This window comes from Thunnus thynnus, chromosome 14 (genome assembly GCF_963924715.1).
Source record: "Thunnus thynnus chromosome 14, fThuThy2.1, whole genome shotgun sequence".
NCBI classification, from domain to species: domain Eukaryota; kingdom Metazoa; phylum Chordata; class Actinopteri; order Scombriformes; family Scombridae; genus Thunnus; species Thunnus thynnus.
The window spans coordinates 9,527,819-9,548,547 of NC_089530.1; the positions used below are offsets into that span (position 1 = coordinate 9,527,819).

Consider the following 20,729-nt stretch of genomic DNA (forward strand, 5'->3'; position numbering starts at 1 on the left):
GTCGTCAGGCTTTTCTTTTGTGCCACCAGGATTGGGTTTCTCCAGTGTAGGTTGGAGCAGATGGGCTACCTTATTTCAAGAAACTCACCCGTTTGATCAGTTGTGGCTACTATGTTCCCCAGATGCGAGGTGGGACTATTTTTCCCCTGTGCCAGAGATGACTTATTTTAGTCTCAATGTTGTATGTGCGTGACCAGTATTTTGCACATTTCCGTGACTGGCAACATAGGAATTGCTACCGTAGAGGTTTAAAGGTCTCCGGCTTTATTAGGACAGAGGGGGAAACGACGGCCGAGGCTCGGGCTGTGTGTGCATTATTGTTGGTGGTTGGTCAGTCACTCACTCACTTGCATCGGGCTGGTCTGGCAAATTGTCTGGGGCGGATGACATTGTATCCTCCGCGATCATTCACCGCGACCGAAGAGCCACAAATGAAGGCTGCGACCTTGGCGTCTGTTATAACAATAACATGTTGTAGTTATTAACGCGATGCTGCTGCGTTTACATCAGGCTTGACCTTGTTGCGAACCATTTGGTCGACTTGTTTCTTTGTCAGAGGCAACCTCACTCAACGTTACTCCGTGAGCAGTCAGCGAAATGCCAGACCAGTCGATAAAGAGAACATTTTGTGAAGAAAGAAAGAAAGTGACTTGTGCTGCGCGACTAATGCACACTTTGTTCAACTTAACGCTGTTATTACAACACAGCTTTCATATGACATTTCTATAAAGGTTTGGTGGCTGTGTTGTCTGCCCGTAAGCAGCGTTGTTATCGCTCTATTTTTGCTGCCGAGTGGACTCCGCAGAGAGCAAGCGAGCACCGAGACAAGGGAGAGAAGCGAAAACGAAAATGAACGCTCTCGCAGCAGTTTTCCCCCAACGTAAAAACCAAGAGATTCGTCTCCGGGAGAGCAATGGCTCTGACAATAGCAGGTGAATTGTGACCACCGCTCCCGCAATTTCCAGCGTTTGTGAGCTGAAAGTGCTCTCGCTTTTAGCCGACTGTCAAGCTACAGAAATGGCGTCATCCTCTGCTGTAGTGTTGGTATATAGTCAGTGCAGTGCAGACAGCAGGCGCACCGCGCTGCCCTACTCAAAGAACCGAGCACCGTGCGGCTCACAGTGTCTGTCACTCTATCCGAAACTACGACATTATCCGTGCATTTGTGCAGACAGAGAGAGGAGGTCGTCTCTTTGGCCAGCGACTAGTTACTTTTGTGTGTGCTCGCCCTTGATAGCCACAAGCCAAGTCTGACTGCTGACTGACTACAGTACACTGGGCATTACATAAACGGCTTTAAGGGCTCTGCGAATGAGTGATCAGCCTGCCACGGTTTACTTTGCAACACAGATATTTTGGAGGAATGTGACTCGAAAGCTCAAGCACACCATACCATTTGTCTATTGCATTGGTAAGGATTATTAAAGCGAAGGATCTTTAAACTTTTTCTAAATCAATCGCAACCTCAATTCAGACTTAAAGTAGTTATTCCTTAAAAGGGATGTCCTGTGCCAACGATGTGTTTTTATGTTGAGTAGGTTTAAGCAGTGTAGAGTGTGCGTCTAGCTACTGCCCAGATTTTTTCACGGCATCCAGCAGTGTATTTAGAAGTGATGTCATCATAACATAACCGTGTCTTGTTTTGGCAGACTGAAGTTGGCACTGTCTGTAATGCCTAACAGCTTCTCAAACCTCTGTTTCAGCCTCAGATTCGGTACACTGGTCACCTAGAGGACTTATAGAGAGATGAAGGTATGTTCATTTGTTTTTTCTTCTTGCTGTGTGTTTCATGCCACTGGAAACTCAATTAGATCACTACTACCTCTGAATTTCCAGGCTCGGCTCAATTTCATTTAACTCCTAAATAAACATGCTCTACCCAGACAAGTCAAACTCTAAATGTTAAATGCATGGTAGATATTTCATATGCAAGACTTCATCCTTTTGTTCTCATGAATAGGGCAAGTGTGAACTTTTACTAAATGTCAATTTTGGTCTTGTTCAAACACAGCGAGGCAAGTGTATTGGATATAGGCCAAAGTAATACATTTATTTGATAAGCATGATATTGAGTTTCCAGTGGCTCAGGCTGTATTTTGCAAACACAACATAGGATCTGTAAGTTTGCTGTTATGCTTTGCTATGCATTGTTATTGAATTATATTCTGAGATTGTGCCTTGATGTGAAGCAATGTATGTGGATTTTGTATAAAAAGTGTTTTCAGAAAGAGGGTGTTTTGAAATTAGCCAATCTATGTTCATGCTAAAGGTGTAGTGCATAATGATAGATGAATAGCAGAAGGAAAGAGAAATTTACAAAATATCTAAAAGCTCTGGCATAGTTTTGTGAAGCCCTTTTCAGTTTGGAGAAGTCACAACTGTCACTATTTGGAAAATAGGCTGTGATGTGAGCTATTTAATCTTGGCTTGTACTGTAGTCTCAATGGATCACAGTTCAAACTGTTGTTACGCCTGCAGGCTGTTGTGTCTCAACCTGTCATTTGTTTCCATGTGAGCCATATGTAGAGTCATAACCTGCAGAGTTTTGCTATTTAATTAATTGGTAATGACATACAGTAACAAAAGTCTGTACATTTAGTACAATTTTTATTTGGCACACAAAATGTAAGTACCTTTTGTGGTTTGAGAGTTAGTGATGGACAAATTAAAAGCAGTTCTGGTAATGATTTGTAGTCTGTCACTTTGCCCCTAATGGTGCTTATTGTGGTTACTCAAGCTATACCACTGCCCAGCAACAGACATGTTAACAGTTTACCAAAGTATCCCATTAAAGTGCAACCAAGAAGAATCATGGGATGTGAAAGTAGTTTGCAATATTCATTCAGTTTGGTCAATACTAGCAAATATTTTGGTCTGGTGCAAAGCTTTTGTTTTTTTTCTCTATTTCAGAATCTTTTTTGTTGGCTTGAATTTGTTCCTCTAGTAATGCTGCTTGAACTGTGGGATGATTTGTGGTTACATAATAAACTGTTTGTGTCACAGGAAGGCAACAGAGTTCTGATTGTCATGACCAGAAATGTATGTTAATGAACTGTGTGTCCAGTCACAGATTATGTAGAGCACATGGGGGTAGTAGATACCACTTAATTCACACCTTAGGCTAACTTTGTTGCTCAATTCTCTACAAGTGGCTATGTGAATAAAGTGTAATATGTGAACATTTATTAAACTGTTGCCACTAGTACCCTTGGTCATTATGCAGTTATTCTCTCCAGCTGGATAGCAGTAGGCTTATATATTACAGTGTTTCCCCCTAGGTTCACTGCTTTTGGGTGGCAGGATGGGCCGCAGTGGTGTGTGTGTATGTGTGTCCTCCCATATTTTATTTTATTTCCCAGTGATCCACTCAGAACAGTTTTTTTTACAAACAGAGTCATGCTAGCTTCTAGCATCTTTGCCACTGAGTCAAGAGTTTCGCAGGTAATGACACAGAGATTGACTCATGTTTTGGCCAGCGCAGCACAGAGGCTCCCAAACACAAATGATTATTGATTTCCGAGTGAATGGATATTTGGTGTTATTTTTGGCATTTAAAAAAAAAAAGATTTTTCTGGCCTGGCGGGGGTTCTTGTTGGCTTGGCGGCCTGCCAGGCCTGTACAATTATAGGGGAAACACTGTATTAGATAATTATTATGCTTACACTTGATTATTCACATAACCGCTGACAGGAGCGATGTTTTCATAGTGACATTTCTGGTTTAATGCTGTAGCATTTGTTGTTTTCATAGTGCTCTGAAGTGTCTGTCTCTATTGATGCTTGAGGAGTGCTGACTTATCTTAACTGCAGCAACTGTACGCTGCTCTGTATAGGAACATCTGCTTAATTCCCAGACTGTAAATTGCTTTGTAACTAGGACAGTTTTTCATTATGTTCACTTAGCATTTCATGTCACTTTGGCTTATGGTCTACAGCCTGTCTTCATCAACTGCACACAGTGCTTATATACTATGAGCTTGAGAGAACAATCTAAACATTAGAGACTCTAAAGGAAGACAAATGTGCTGGATAATTGTTGGAATACTTTAGGCTAATCCATATAATAACTTAATCTGCAAATATCTTGTAAAATTGTTTAAATTAGAGGGAAGAAAATCCTTGCCCCAGCAGAAGTAATATGGTAAATGCACTCAATTATTGCACCTTGTCCATAACCTGGTTTACCTAGACAAGATTAAATATAAATGTCTCAAGCATCAATTCCAGCAGTCTGAGCACATGCTAAATATTTTTGCTATTTAAGATTCAATGTCCAGGACATCAGTTCATTATTGATGCAATTTCTGTCATCTACATTTGTGTAATAATATGCTAAAACTGTGTACGTTACCTTACAATACTACAACCATGATTTTGACTATGTATAACTATGTAGTGTCACAGTTAAGATAACTTTACAGTAGTTATCAATAGTTACAGTAGTTACATAGTTACAACAAGGTGTTAAAACAATAAGTGATCAGCTTTTGATTAAAGGTGGTGAGTTGAAAAAATGCTGTGCTGTAGAAATGAAATATATTCATTCAGGTTATTCTTCCGGATGAGTTGCAGCAGCTGTACTGGTGTACAGCATGTAGTGCAGTGGTAACATGCTGCATACTTTTGCATCTGTGAGTAGTCTGACTGAGTTGAAGGTGTCCCTGCATGTTTTTTCAATGCCTCTTGGTTGAATTGTAGGTATTGCGTGGTTTTTGGAAGTTGAAGCCCTTACAATTAACATAAAAGTACTGAGATCCATACTGAGCCTATAGAGACTGCTGCAACTGTCAAAAGGCATATAGTATGCAAAAAGAGTATTTGCATCATGCAGTCGTCCACACCTTTGAGTCTATATGCTCTTGTGTGCACAAAGGTCATTTTTGCATCTGTGAACATCATAAGAACTTGAATAAAAAGTTGAACTTGTCTTCCTGATTTGAAATACAGGACTTTATCAAAATGATGAAATTTCTGTATTTGGTTTGAATTGTTCGTGACACTGCAGGTGGAGTAGATTTGTTAGATCGCCCTACATTTTTGGGGAATAAGTGCGTAAACCAAAGGTATTATGATTGTTATTTTTTTTGCTAGTTTAAAGCCGCCATGGCATTGCCAAGGCAACTCCTGCTGAAGCACTAGTCACTGGAATTGCGGTGACTCTGGTTTGGACAAAGAGGTGATTCACAGCAGGATTATTGTACGTGTGAGCTGGGCTGGGAGGGAGCTTAATTCTTTCCTGCATGCCTCTTGCATGTTCCTTTGTTCAGCCTACAAGCCTATTCATTATAACACAATATAATGGGTCAAAACCTATTGTTTACTGTATGATATTTCAGTAATGCTGCTTAGTGTCTAAATAGTCTGTTTTAAAAGGTGCAGTTTTGTGTGCCTACACAGATACTGTGATAATAAGTGATTTGTTACATTGAAATCTAGAGTAGTAGACTTCATTTGACTAAGACGTTTAACTGTTATGTCATCCTGTTTCCACCACCCTAACCTGCCCCGACAACTGAGTAAAAACCAGTTTGTGTCCTCACATCATCTTGAAACATACTAACATGAAGTAGTGATGTCTCCGACCTCCAACATGTGTGTCATTTCAGCTTTAGGAGGACACAACAGTAGTGCAACAGTAGTGACCTATAAACTCTTTCTTTAACTTTAAAATGAAGTATGCACTATATGAAAATAAATTAACTGAAACTCTGATCTGATGTGGAAAACATTTGAAATTAAACACTAAAATGTAATTTGATCTTGAAGTGTCCTAACAATGATGAAGAGGAGTTTCAAAGGAAACATTCAGACGATGCACTCATACAGAGAAGGCTTTTTTCGGTGGTTGAGTAATGATGGGTAATAATTGGTCAAAGTAAACAGCAAGGTGTAGATAGTAGCAAGGTTTGCCTGTAATTGTGTGTCGGCTGCTAATCTTATCTGTTTCTACATCATCTCTGCATCATCTCTGAGTAATGTTACTTATGAGTTATTTATCTGTTAAAATATGAGCGCAGTAGTTGACATCACCATGACATTTCCTAAAGGCTTGTTGCAGAAATAATGGCTAAACAAGACTTGGGTTCAGTTCAGCCAAATGGTCCTGCGCTCCACATCAAAGAGGGTTGTCATGGGTCCAATGCATAATCTGAAATAATGCGATATCATTGGCTGTTAATAGTCTATGATAGTGGACAAAATGGAGCTAAAATAGATGACTCATTGTCAGACACAACTTCAAACACAAGGATCAAACATTGTGACTGTTGACTAATCATATGAACTCATAGGTAAGAGTTCAGCAAGGTGAATCTGTTGGAGCTCAAACTGAAAACATATTCTCGAATGTGGCAGTCACATCGACTTCGATGGTAGTGAATGAGAGGCAGAAGGACTATTTGCGGAAACTAGTGTGACTAAGCTTTTATACATTAGCAATGGGTATCTGCATGGTAACAGGTGACAGTACAGTTCCCAGAACCCCGGGCCAGCAGCCCCTCCCTGAGCACTGATCATACCACGTCAGACCATGCAATCTACACTTTACATGTAGCCCACCATCACTGTGCCATCAGTATTTTCTGAAGCTTTAACCGTGTGGTAGCTGCCAGAAAGCCTCTTTTTTTTTACTGAGTTGTAGAATGAAAATGCTAGAGTCACCCAGGCTGTCCAAGAAATGCACTATGAGCAGAAGCTTATATATTTTCAACTAGCGCTCTGTGGAGCTGGCTGTTAAATTTTTCATGACCTGAGAGTCTTTATTGAGCAGAAACTGATCTCATTCTGCTGTTGCCAGTGTCACTTCAGTATATTTTGTTTTGGTGAATCTGGAATGATTTCAAAGCTCTGACTTAACGTTGTGGCATTGCCTGTTTTGTTCCCTGACTAGAAAGGCTTAAATACTGAGTAGGCGTTGGATCACCAGTAATCAGTGAGATGCTAGTTCTTTGTTTAAAGTGTCCATGTCATTCAATGACACCAGCCAGGACAGAGGTATTTATGGCCAACAACACTGTTGCACCATCACCTCTGATGGCCCCTGTCCGAAAGAGAATAGATTAAAGTTATTATTTAATGTGATATCTGTGCATGTCTGACTTATAATATTTGAGTAGAACATCCTTGTACCTGTTTGTTCATTGTTTCCTTTCGGATGTGATGCATTTAAGCAAAGTCAAGCTATAGTTTACGAACAGTTTAGGCCTGTTTCTCTCCGCGCCAGCCGCAGGTGTGTTTTGTCACCCCATGCCAAGTCACATTTGTATGTGTTTAATCAAGCACGTGTGCCTGGAGAGTATTTTCCACATCAGTGGCGCTAGGTGAATAGCCAAAGAGCCGGTCTTGATTGTACTACCGCTATTACCATGACTTTGACTTTGCATGCTGAAGCTGAAGTGGCGCTTGAGGCTCATGTTAAATACTGCTCTACTCTTTTCATGACAGTATCTTAGGTGAGAGCAGCTCTCGTCAGGGGTTTTAGCTTATTTTGAATTGGCGAGAGGATGTTACACCTCCCAAAGGCGCAGGAATTCCACCTCTTTGAGCTTACTCATCTCGATTGGTTGAACTTCTGAGCAGAGTGCTGTCTTTTATTCAGCACTGGCAGGAGCAATGAAAATAAAAAATAAAAAATAGTCTGTGTTTTTCTCCAGACAGCTGTAGGCTAAATGGCAATCTAATCCAAGGAATGGAATTTTCTTTCATAGTGTTTAGCTGAATGTGGGGAGGCGGGGCATTATCAGTGGAAACAACAAACCATCCTCTATTTGTATTGGCATGTGAGCATGACAAATGTGACTCTGGCCTCTGTAATGTGTTATCACCCTTGCCCTGTTAAGATGGGGAGGTTTGGCAGCCACAGTCAATATAACCCAGGCTGCTCTCTCTGACTCAGTAGGGACTGCCCATTGGTCTGAAGGCCTGTTATTCCAAAACCCCAATAGTTTTTAAAATGTCCCTTTTGGACCGGAAGCCCATTAGTCCAACGGCTCGTTATCCTGAAGACAAATGCCCATTGCTCTGAAATGGGTCAGGGTTAGCAAGGATTTTGTAAACATTATCTTTGCATTTGCACGTCAAAATTCACTAAGATATTAAAGACAAAAACTCCAGGGAGACTGTGTATTTTCAGAGCAATGGGCCTTCATAGCAGTGGGCTTTTGTTTTCGGGATAAGAGGTCATCATAATAATGGGCTTGCAGTCCAATAGGAAGTTTTTCTAACAATTGGGGTTTCGGAATTATGGACCATCGGACCAACGGCATGGCACTGACTCAATAGCATGACTCTTCCTTTAAGAAGAGGAAAGTAACAGGGTCAGCAGGGGAAGCGAAAGGAGACGAGTGTCAGTATGTATGAAAGAGGAACTGGAGCAGTACTTTACACCATAGCAGTCCAGGTTTGTGTTGCACCCATGACTGACAAGAGAGTTGGTTAGCCAGTGGAAACGGCTGCAGCGTCATGTAAGCCTGGTCTTGGCTAGGGCAGCTGGTGCTGAGGCCAGACTGCACTAAAGACTAATGAGGTGTTTATCTGAGAGGTGGGGAGGCTGAAGTGCACTGGACTCTGCCCCTGAATCCCATCTGTCAGAATCCCGGAGACACTGTAGAAGAGGCACCCTGTCCTGGTTTGACTGTGACTGGCTCGTGGCCTTCTTAACACAGGAGGTGCAATTTGTCAATCTCTGAACAAACATGTCAGGGTTTTTTTTTTGCTTCTTGCAGCCGGTTTGAGTTATTTTATGATTTAGCATCATTAAGGCCACAGTGATACATTGATGAGTTGCATCTGAAAACTATTTGTCTTGATAGTACAGCACCATTTTATTACTCTTCTGCATCTTAGATACGTCTTTACTATTTTTAAATACAGTGTTAAGGGCACCCTGTCTGTAATCTGAGTTTTGTGAATGTCTTTTGACAGTACAAGATGAAAAACTATGTGTAACACTACTTCTAAGTCAACAGAGCCTAACAATTCTTTTTCACAAAGCTGGACTGGGTTATTACAGTTGGCAAGCCACCATTTGTATTTTTAGTACACAGTGCTTTATCTGCTTCTACCCTTTGATATCAATCGGAGCACCTTATTTACATGCCAGCCAAATTCTGGCTGTTCTGCTTTTTTTATTTGGCTGACAGTTACTGTATCACCTGTATGATTAATAGCGCTTAGGACAGACTGCAAGTCGGATCACAAGTCTGATCTCCACCTCTGTTAATGCCTCATTGCCTCTTGCAAGTATTATCAGATAAGACTGTGTCCAAAAATTGAAAAAATTGGGCCCAAAATTGAATAACTACCGTCAAATTAGAGAAGCAGCAGATAACAAAAAAGAGGGATATGAAACATTTAAACTTCATTTGAACCTGACAGTGGATTATGCTGACATGTTGCTGTAATTTCACCTGTGAGTCCTATTTATCTATTTAGGAAAGGCAACATTATGCTCATGCACGTGTGGTGAATTTGAGAACATTACTGGCAGGTCAGCGATGACACAAATTAGGGATGTCCCGTGCCCCTGATCCCTTTCCACATCATTTAATATTGAATATCTGCCAAGTCCAAATCCTGACCCAACATTTATATTTTCCTTTATTGCAGGTCTACATTAAAACCATTAAAAGCAATACAGTTAAGGTGCAATATGCTTGACAAGTAATAACTCTGGAATATGAAATACAGCCTCCCATCATATCATTTCTTTAGTGTTTTGCATAATGTCCTTTTTAATGTAATGTATAATATTCATAGAGAGAGGAGCGTTGCTGTGTAACTGTTGTAGGTGGAAGGTTTGGGAAGAACATGGACAGTCTCTATCCTCAGCTTGAATAAAATACACAAGTTCAAAAAAGCTATGTTCAATCAATGCTTCAGAAGTGTTGCAAAATGTTGCTGAGGAAAAGCGGATGTTTTTTACCCTAAAGCTGCTCCGCTCACCTCTGCCGATGCACTCCGTCGATGTGGAACTCCTTTATAAAACTGATGGCTTATATTTATTTTAGCATGCTGCTCCAGGGTTCGCTCATATGTTCTTTTTACCCATTCTTGCATATTGGCTTGGACAAAAAAAAAGTGAACCTGCAAACAGTTAAAACATGTCAAAGGTCTTAATCTCTTAGATTTGGACTTTTACCATCTGAAAAGTGGTTCTGTCATGGCATAAATATGTGCCACGGAGGGCTGAGAGTCCACATATTTTCAGAAGAAAAACTACAGCAGCTGGTTCTAGTGATTAGTTCCTCCTCACTGGTTTAAACACTGCTCACTACTGGTGTAGTTTACCATTGCAAAGGCAACCACTCTTTGCCCTTCACAGGGGAACAATGAATGGCTGGTAGGAACTTCAAAGTGATCCCTAACATTTATATATTTGAGTTTTGTCTGATTAAGTGTTATAAAAAGAAGAGAGATCTGAGTAGCTTGTAGTATGAAATGTAATATGCATAAGTTCTTTGGAGAACTATTTATGCAGTGCACTAAATGAACACAGCCATCTCTCTGTTGGGAAAACTTAATGCTAAATTGTTGAAAAACTTTCCACTGGGCATGAATACACTTCATTCATTCATTCATTCAGAAAATAAGAAGATGTTTTCTTGTGCAGTTATAGTATATTTGTAGTTTTGCACATTAGAGGAGGATCTGGTGTTTTCTTGTTCCACATTAACATTGAGGAACACTTGAGTTCAAACCTGCTGTCAGAGACATCGGCCGAGTGCACACGAGATATATTGAAATCGTTCTTGATGTGTCCTGTCAGCAGGACGTGTGGCCCACTTTGTGCCTGCCCCTCATTCTACAGAGATGTCTAAATATACCAGTGTTAGGTTAGACACTTTCTCAGTAAATTCATCTCTACACTACATGACCCGCAAACATCATCTGCCCTCACCCACACACAGAATGTCTGTTTTCTCTGTGTGCCCGACCCCTCCGCAAATCTGCACTTGTGCAGAGGAAAAAAAAAAAAAAAAGGTTTGATAGACATCCAATGATGACACAAGATGGTGCTATGTGTTACAGATAGCTTCTTCTTTGTACTCATCAAAGCAGTAGTGAAGTGGCCTTTTTGTTTGCTCCCTCAGAGGCTTGTTTTCCAATACCCAGAGCAGATGGTATGTGTTTTCCATGGATGAATCACTGAGCTGGGTGGGTTTTGCGTAGCTGGCCTACAGTATGAGAAGCTTGTATGTGTGTCCTCCTCCCCGAGCTTTGAGAATACACCTGTCAGTAAGCTATATATATATAAAAGGCTTTGTATTCACTGGTTTCCTGTTTTGTTTTTTTTTTCCCCCCCTCAGACTCTGGAGGAGCCCCCCTACTTGACAGTAGGGACGGATGTGAGTGCCAAGTACCGAGGGGCGTTCTGTGAGGCCAAGATTAAGACTGCCAAGAGGCTAGTCAAGGCCAAGGTAAGTCACATTTCAAAGTGCTCATGATCCAAAATTAAAATTTTTTTTTTTTTTTAAAGTGCAGTAGGGCTCTGGGGCTCTGTTGCTGTGTGAAGCAGGTACACTCAGGGTCACACAGCTCAGCCTTACTGTACATCCAGAGAGTGTAGATTGGACATTGGTTTATTTGGATGATTGAATTTATTCTGAGAACGTTTGTGTCTTAAAATTACTTTCTTGGCGTCTGATGTTGCCAAGAATCCAGCTGTGTTGCTTGCACGGTGGAGCTCTACCAGGTGGTTCAGTTTGTTAGTGGTGCTCATACATCAGAAAAAAACTGATCTGGGACCCAGCTGTGACAGATGCAGGGTCTGGCCTAACCCACCAGGTACCCATCACGTCCTCAGGCGTCCCTCTCGCCCGGCGCGACTGCTGTTCCCCCATCGGTTTTATGCCTTGCTGATGAAGGCATTGCATGATGCACGTAGTACAGTATCTCATTTCCCAGTGGGGCTGGAGCATCTGGATAATACAATAGAGACGGATCGCTTGTCTCTCGTTCTGCTAGAGTGTGTAGGAGGAACAAAGATTGGATGCTGGCTTTTCACTGTGTCAATGCACTGTAGTTCCCCCTGAAGAGACAAAAGAGCAGCGATGATCTGCCGTTCTGGCACGCCAGCAGAAATCATCAAATGACGTGCCTTTTTGTCTCAAACAACGTGACAAAATAAACCATGTGATCCTCATAGTTAAAATATTGTGGGGTAAAATGAAGCTAATAGGACAGTCTCAGCTCATAAATGAATTACCATACTAATTGGCTGAGTGTGGGGTTTGTTTTTGGGTAGCTGTAAGTGAATGTGAGCTCTGTTACACAAATGTTGAAACATGGCAATTATTCAGTGGTTGTTGTGGATGTGCATATTCCACTGTAATCAAATCCTCTTTAGCTCTTTGCTTCATTAATCTCTGTCTGCTTGTTTAACAAAGTTGATGGTTACAGCATATGGCGCTGCTGTCTTTTGAGTAATTCTAAAAGCAGATGAAAAGATCTGTGTGACATTCTTATTTATGATGATGATCTGTACTTGAAGACCTGTTAAAAAGCCAATTAGCACCACATCAGTATCACTCACTATTGAAATGTTCAGCACACATATGATCAGTCAGGACCAACCCTACGACACAGTAACAAGCACGGTGTCAACAATGTGTGCTGCACGACAGAATCAATGTGCTGCTTAAATCATAGTTATTAAGGATGTAATGGCATATGAGTACAGTATAATAATATTAGTCTTCACAATATATCTTTTAGTAGTTTTTCTAATATATTTCAGTACAGAATACAAAATGAAAGAATCTCTTAAATCATCGTTTTATAAGTTGGTCCCCACTGATATAAAACTGAATTGAAGAATTATAAAAAGCCCAAGTGAGAATGTTCTGAATAAATTAAGATAATTTCTGAGCTTGACAGGACTAACTCTCTCTAGGGCTGCAACTAATTCATTTACCAATTAATCTGCCAATTATTTTCTTGATGAATTGATCGACCATCTTTTTTATAAAATGACAGAAAATGCTGACATATGCCCATCACATTTTCTTAGAGCCAAAAATAACACCTGTTTTGTTTGACCAACACTCCAAAATGCTGTAGAGCTCCAACAATTAGTTGATTCATCGATTAGTTGATCAACAGATAATTAGTTATCAAATGACGTTGATCATCAATTAGTCATTTTATCCATTATTTAGGAAAAACTTCTCAGATATGATGATTTAATGTTCTTGTTTGTCATATATGATATTAATCAGAATATCTGTGGGTTGGATAAAACAAGATATTTGACAAAGTCAAATAACTTATTTTTCACTATTTCTTAATTTTTATAGAACAAACAATTAATCAATGAATTGAGAAAATAATTGGCAGATCAATCGATGATGAAATGAATGGTTAGTTGTGGCCAAAGCCCCAAGAAATTCACTTTACTATCATATAAGACAGGAAAGCAACAAATCCTCACATTTGAGAAGATGGACACAGCAAATATTTGACATTTTGGTTGAAAAATTACTAAAATAATGGATTCATTATCAAAATAGTTGGAGATTTTCTGTCAGTTGACCAAGTGATAAATCAACTGACCATTTCAGCTCTATATATCCAAGAATTCTCTAAGTGTACTCACCTCTCGATGCTCCTCACACTAGAGGGAAACACACTCATGTTTTCTTCAAAGCAAATACAGTAAATTTTGCCCTCTAGCTGCATTATACTGTAATGTAATGTATGTAGAGGCTGCATGAACGAGACAGAGACTGAGGTGTATTCCCAGGTTTTTTAAATTTGTAAAAGAACAGTGTTCATTGATCTCCATCACTGTAAAACTGCCAGTGTGTGAAGTGCCTAATTTTCACCTGTTGTAAAAATGATGTAAAGAGACAGGAACAGAGGAGAGTCTGAAACAACCAGAGCTTTTTTATTGGTTTTATCTGAGTTGTCACACATACAGTTGGTGCTTGTTGTCACAGCAAACATCTGTCATGTTAGCAGGGGATCACATCCAATTGTTTATGACCAAAAGGCCCAGACTGCACCTGACACCTGACGGACGAATTTGCACAACTAAAGCAATATCAAAGTTCACTTAATGTTGTACTGGATCCTAACAGACAGCACTGAAGCTCAGACTTTTTAAAAAGACAAAAATCACAATGCTTTGCACCCCTTAAAGCCATAACTGATATGATTCAGTATATATATCAATTTATTTTCACCTGCACAATGTGCATCTTCACATTTTGTTTCTCAAAATATGGCACCAAAATATTTGTTGCACCTCTACTCAGTAGTTTGAAGCATTGCGTTGTTCCTCTTTGTTTGGCTGGACGGCAACAGCAGGACCAGCTCTACACACCCAAACGTCTGTCCGTCATTGAGTCACTCACTGACTCACTAAGTGATGACGTTACACCATTGGTCGGTTGAAGCTAGGGACAGTCAAGTATCCCAGAATGCATTTTGCACCAAATGGTGGCAATGGTGGAGATTGTGAGCCAGGCCAAAGGCTGTTGTAAATTTTGCTTTATAAAATATTTAAAAGTAACCAGATTAGATTGCCAATATGTTGTCAGATTTTCCAAATAACACCTATTTGGAAATGTGCTCCGACGTTTGCTGGCCAGACGCTTGCCGGTCATCTCAGCTCGAAACGTCATCCCAGGTCAGAGTCGGACTGGCCATCGGGAGCGTGGGTGAAATCCGCTTGAGCAGCCCATCATACAAAAACAAGAGCCTCTCTTGATGTCACCAAACACAAAACCTCTTGTTTTCGAAAGGCTTTTTAACTTTATTTGGAAAAAATAAGCCACACAAGGCTAAAGGAGGTTATGTCGATGTCTCTAACAGAGGGAGGTCTTAATGTTTTGTACTTTTCCTCATTCAACCATGTTATCAAAATGAACTGGATCAAAAGATTAGCATGTGATCCAGATCCAGATAGCATGTGGAATATTATCCCAAACTTACTGTAAAAAGTAAGCGGTTTTAATTTTTAGTTATGTGCCCTTATACCCTTATCAAACTCTCTTACTTTCATTGGTTCTTTCTATATAAGCACAACTATTCTCCTCACAAATGTTTTTTTTAATGGAATAATGTCAATATCACATACAGAAACAAATCATTATTTTTTTTAAATCGGTTTAACAACAACATTTTGCCTGTAAACGGCTATCTAACTGTGAAGTGCTTCTGTATTCATATGAAGATTTCATAGAGAAATATATTGTTCATGTCTCCCAAAGTGAGCATAGTGGTTTAATTAATGCAATGTCAACTGGCATTATATGCTTGTCACATTGCTTATCATGTATATTCCTAATATAGAAGGCAAATGCTCTTTGTTTCATTATGGTGGAAACGCTAGAACGTGTTTATTCAGTGTGTACATGTGACAACGTTTTGGGCTGATTTTCAGTTGGACCTTATAATATATTTTGGTAAGAATTCAGAAATTTTACAGGATTTGTTATTAATATTCAACACTCCTCATTTATCCAGCATTGAACAATATGTCATTAATCTGCTCATTGTTTTAGCCAAATTTTACATCCATAAAATGAAATTCTTGAAGAAGTTACTATCTTATTACATTTAAACAAAGCAGAAATATAGCAGTCTTGCATTTTCAGATGGGCAAAATGCTCACTAACCATTTTGAATTTAGTTTTAGTAAAACATCCTGCAGTTAAGCAACATTGTCAGGCTGATTTGAATAACGAATGTAATATAATTGTAATATAATGGATTAACTGATAAAGCTATTAACCTCACATAAACCTGCTGGACTGAAGTTTTATTCTAATATCAGAATGATTTGATATCTTATTCCAGTGTTAAGTCGTAGTAGTCCTACAATAACAGACCTCACCTGAAATCACTCAGCAACTGAAGCTCTCAGGTAGGAAGCAGGCTGTCAGAAGCGTCAGGCGTTATTGACATCTTCTAGCTGAAGCTTTGGACAGCGAGAGTCACCCTGCCTGTGTCTACAGAGAGCGGAGCCTCCTGCTCTTCCATGTGAAGAAAGGAATTCCTTTATTCCACGCGGCAGGAATGTTATTATCTCCATAACTGATGAAATGCTGCCTCAGGAAGCTTTTTATTTCTCTCTCTTCCTCCCTCCTTATTTTATGACCTGACGATTCAACAGCGCCTTACAGTATGTGTTACTTTCATTCATTGTCTTGATCCTGCCTTCACAGCGAGACTTTAATTGCTGTTTCTGCTGTTGTTATATTTGAAAGCGACTTGAGAGAGCGTTGTCTGAATTTGTTACCTGCAGGCTTGTTTTCTGAGTCGGGGTGCTTAACATGTCTCTCAGCTCCTTTTATGCCGGTTGATTCTAGACTCGATCATAGTCAATAAAAGTGAAGCCAGGTCTCCAGCATAATTATGTTACTATTTTACTAGCACATGCTCTCAAAAATTACTTTAATTTCCCCTAGGAAACAGAAAAAGAAGCACTTTGATATGCAATGCAGGGAGGGGCATTTTCAATACTAAACAGATTCTGTGCTTCTGGCTGCTCCAACACTTTTCACACGTGCTGCTTGGAGAATATGTGCCAGTAAATGGCTGTGTGTGTGTGTGTCTGTGTGTGTGTCTCTGTGCCTGCCTTTTGGTGTTTTCCGTCACAGTATTGCCAGGTCACCATGCAGATGCAAGATTACCACAGCGTGATCAGATTATGATCTACTGTGGCTCACTTAGGGGAGGCTGGGGATGCAGTGAGGGGGGGATGGTCAGTTAGCCTAGCCTTGACATTCGTAACTGAAATCTGCCACAGTTGGCGCCAGCAGATGCGGCTGTGACCAGACAGTTGCCAGTTGGGGTTCAGTCACTCAGCCATAGTATGAAATGCTCACACACACACACATGCTGCTTGTCTATAGACACCAACAACTCTGTACTACTATTTTTATACGTCAAACCGTAGTGATTTAAAACAACAAACCTGTCTCGGTGTTGAGCATGGCATGAAGAGTCTATCGCTGTAATTAGTGCCACTCAGTTATAAAGTCCAGCAGCGTTAGTAGGGACCTGCTGCCTCTGTGAAGTGGAAGATTGATGTGTCCCTGTCAGACCTTTAGAGAATTGTTTGTTTATTCTTTTTTACTGAGTCTCCTCCCCCTTCCCCAGGTGACCTTTAAACCAGATCTGTCCACGGCGGAGGTTCATGATGAAAACATCAAAGGACCTCTAAAGGTAAGGCAGGAGTGATGAAGAAGCCTGATGTTGTATTGTCCTAACACACATATTGCCATTAATTACCCATCAACTATAAGTAATTGTCTGAACTTTGAATGACATCACATTAATATAGTTTTACTTCATTTTATACCGAAACACGATCAATCCCCCCACCCACCCTCCCCTACAATAGTGTTAGAGAAAGCACAAGAGCATCAGTCAGCGGAGCGCTGGCTTTGCAATTTCATTTCACTCAATTATGATTCTTGTAGCAGCAATATGGTCGTCTCATTACTTCAGAACACATCATTAGATTTACCATTAGAAAGTAATAACAGTTAGCATATTAAGATGCCAAATAACATCAGGGTGTCTGTCCTACAGGTGGGTGCTGTTGTAGAGGTGAAGAATCAGGATGGAGTTTACCAGGAGGCCACAATCAATAAGCTGACCGATGCTAGTATATATACTGTTGGTGAGTCAATATCAAACCGTCTGCTTTCCCTTTCTCTCTCGAAGACTTGTACTCTCCCAGCAGCTAGCTTGTAAAAAACATGTTTGTGTACAATGAAAATTCCACAAGGTGGTTTGTGTTTTCCTTTGCTGAAGCATTGTACTTTAAGTTGTTGCAAGAACCATGGAGCAACTAATGTGTCAAGAAATAACACACGAAACTCATGAAACCTGAAGAAAAAAGACAAAAAAACATGATACTGTAACCACCTTGTTAAGTACTTTATTTATTTTTTCCAAAAAAAAAAAAAAAAGTTTTCGGTAGCTGTAGAGGCTGATTGAGACACACTATACCTAGTGAGTCAACATAACATACGTTGACAGGTATGTAGTACTTTCTCTTCTCTCAGGGCAGTTTGTATCTGCGGGTCTATCAAGTGTACACAGTTGCAGTGCTGGATAATCCAGAGTATACAGATCTGTAGTCTCAGCAGCTGCTCGTTGCTTGCTCGTGCCCATGGGGGTTTTCCCCTGTCTCCAAACACTCTTCTTGGCACAAATTCATTCTTTTCATTCATCAGTGGGAAAACAAATGTGTAAGTCACTGCTGAAGGTGCCTCAAGTGTTTTCTCCTTATTGTTGTTGCTAAGTACATCTGAGCAACGAATAATGGGAGCGAGGTGATGTGGCGCTGTTAGCGAAATAAAAATTCCGTAAAATGATGTTTATTAATGTCATATGTATTATTATTATTATTATTATTATTATTATTATTATTATTATTATTGTCAGACTTTCAAAGATCAGTTGTATAATTTAACGTCTTTGGAGCTTATCTTTCAGACCAGCACTGTAGATGTTCTCACTTAAACATGTTATCCCTTAAATTCTCATTAGTCAATCCATAAATAAAATCAATCCATCCTCAGTGGAATCAGAGAGTTGTCTTTCTGTCTAGCAGAGGATCCTTGAAGCTCTAATGAAGCTGTGAGCTGAAACAGACTCTGTCACTGCCTGCCGGAGGAGCTGTCTTAGCATTAAAAGACGAGCATAATTTGTTTTTAACATATCATAAACAAGCAGACGTTTTGAAACCGAGACAGGAGTTTATTAGTGCTCGTGTGTGTGTGTGTGTGTGTGTGTGTGTGTGTTTGTGTGTGTTAGTGGACTCCTGGCCTACATACAGCAGCCTAATAGATTCTCTCATCTCTGCAGTGTTTGACGACGGTGATGAGAAGACCTTAAGGCGTTCCTCTCTCTGCCTGAAAGGAGCGCGTCACTTTGCGGAGAGCGAGGCAAGTACCGTGCTGTCCTACGCTTTTACACCAGCCTTATCTCTTAGCTTTCTCACAAAAAAAAAAGAAAAAGCGTTCATTTTATTTTTATTTATAGTCCCTCTTCTTTACTTACTTGCTTTCTGGCACTGGAAACACAGCTCTAAATAAAAGGCTGTTTATGAATGGTCCCACATTGGCATTTAGAAGTTCAGCTGTCAAATATTGCAGGAGACCAATATTACAGAGAATATGCCAAATGTAAGCATTGTGGAGCTCAGTAAATCCCTCCTTTTGTAACTGATGAAATCCTATAAAGAGAATTTCTTCAAGGGATCCAGGATAAATCTCAAGTCTTCCAATTTAGTGTCTGACAAGGTGGCACTGAGGTCCTTTGCTGTTGTTTGTCTCCTCTGCAGACACTCGACAGACTCCCTCTCACCAACCCTGAGCACTTTGGCACTCCTGTCATCGGCAAGAAGGGCAACCGCGGCCGACGATCGAACCCAATGTGAGTATTGTCCTCCGTCTCTGTACATCCTGCGGGGCTCATATCAAACTCAATATAACAGAGGTCTGTGATGTGGATTGGCGAGGGATTTTCTGTGCCAACCCACGGTCATCAGTAACAGGCTCTCCTATTCTAAGTACGCTGACAGCAGCCGAAATGAAAGATTTACTCTCATCACCATCCCCTCATAAACAGTCCCCGAGGCCTGGAAGAGGAGAGCCTAACCCGCCTCCTCCAGCTCCTCAATCACGCCGAGCTCCAGTGTGTGCATGCAGTGTGAGCATGGTGCGGCCATGCTGAATGTTATCCTTTTTTTTTTTTTTTTTATTCCTCCCCCCTTTGACTCAAATGTTCCAGTGGGTGTTTTATGCTATGATGTGCCTACTCCTGAGAGACTGCAGAGTTTTCATCTGGGAATAGGAAATGCTGAGGGTGTTTGGCGCTGGATATAATTGTGACTGCTCTCTGTTTATAAAGAGGACACTCTGCTTTATAATCTTATTCTGACACCGTTGCTAATGGCACTCAAGAGAAAAGTCAATATTACTATAAACATTGATACAATATTGACTTGGAAGAGTCCCCGCTGCACATTAGCACCTTGGACCTGTTGCCTTCCTTAATGTCTTAACTCTTAGAAGCATTAACAATACTGCATAGATTGAGATTACTGGAAAAAATAAAACAGCTACAATTTTTTGTTTGAAGAGATAGTCTTTTTTCCATCTTCTGTTAAAGGAACAGTTTTGGAAACATATGTATTTGCTTTCTTGCTGAAAGGCTGCGTTGAGACCAGACCAACCTTAGCCCTCCATGAAAAAACGCAGCGTCAGTGCAGCGCCAACACAGAGGACTCCAACGCTGGGTCGTCCGACAAAGAGTTGAACCTGGTTCAACTATTGCCTGACATAATTGCCGTTGTGATATCTTCCCAGAGTTGCTGTGTCAGAGTATTTTTTTGGCATCTGATTACTCAAGGATCTGTTACTCAGACTGGACTTCCTGGAACAGATTTTCAGCACACCCCCTCCATTGCAGCCTCTTTCTTTGTTTTTATGCAGGGCTGTTTTCAGTCTGAACTCCCTCTAAAGCTGACTAATCAACACATTATATCTTGTTAGTTTAACCATGAGGTTGCCAGGCAACCAGCGGAGACTCCAGGAAGTCACTGCTTCAGGCTAAGGAACAGTCAATCAGAAAACTCCCTGCAAAACCGCAACATGTTGCTTTGGGTTTTGTGGGTATGAAACAAATGTGATATAACATAACATCAATTAGGGGGCGTTACAGGTGCTGGTAAGTGTGTTTTGTTACTTTTGGAAACAGCCAAGCTAG

The 20,729-nt window shown here is 40.5% G+C and overlaps 1 protein-coding gene across 3 annotated transcripts in view; it reads left to right on the top strand.

Moving 5' to 3' along the window:
* Positions 1-20,729, top strand: part of arid4b (AT-rich interaction domain 4B) — a 42,156-nt gene that overhangs the window by 648 nt on the left and 20,779 nt on the right. For all 3 annotated transcript variants that reach the window (XM_067609693.1, XM_067609690.1, XM_067609692.1), the window contains exons 2-7: positions 1,704-1,752; positions 11,306-11,416; positions 17,106-17,171; positions 17,541-17,631; positions 18,825-18,904; positions 19,303-19,394. In XM_067609693.1, the coding sequence (XP_067465794.1) occupies positions 1,747-1,752; positions 11,306-11,416; positions 17,106-17,171; positions 17,541-17,631; positions 18,825-18,904; positions 19,303-19,394 (446 nt within the window). In that variant the 5' untranslated portion in view covers positions 1,704-1,746. The remainder of the gene's footprint in view (positions 1-1,703; positions 1,753-11,305; positions 11,417-17,105; positions 17,172-17,540; positions 17,632-18,824; positions 18,905-19,302; positions 19,395-20,729) is intronic.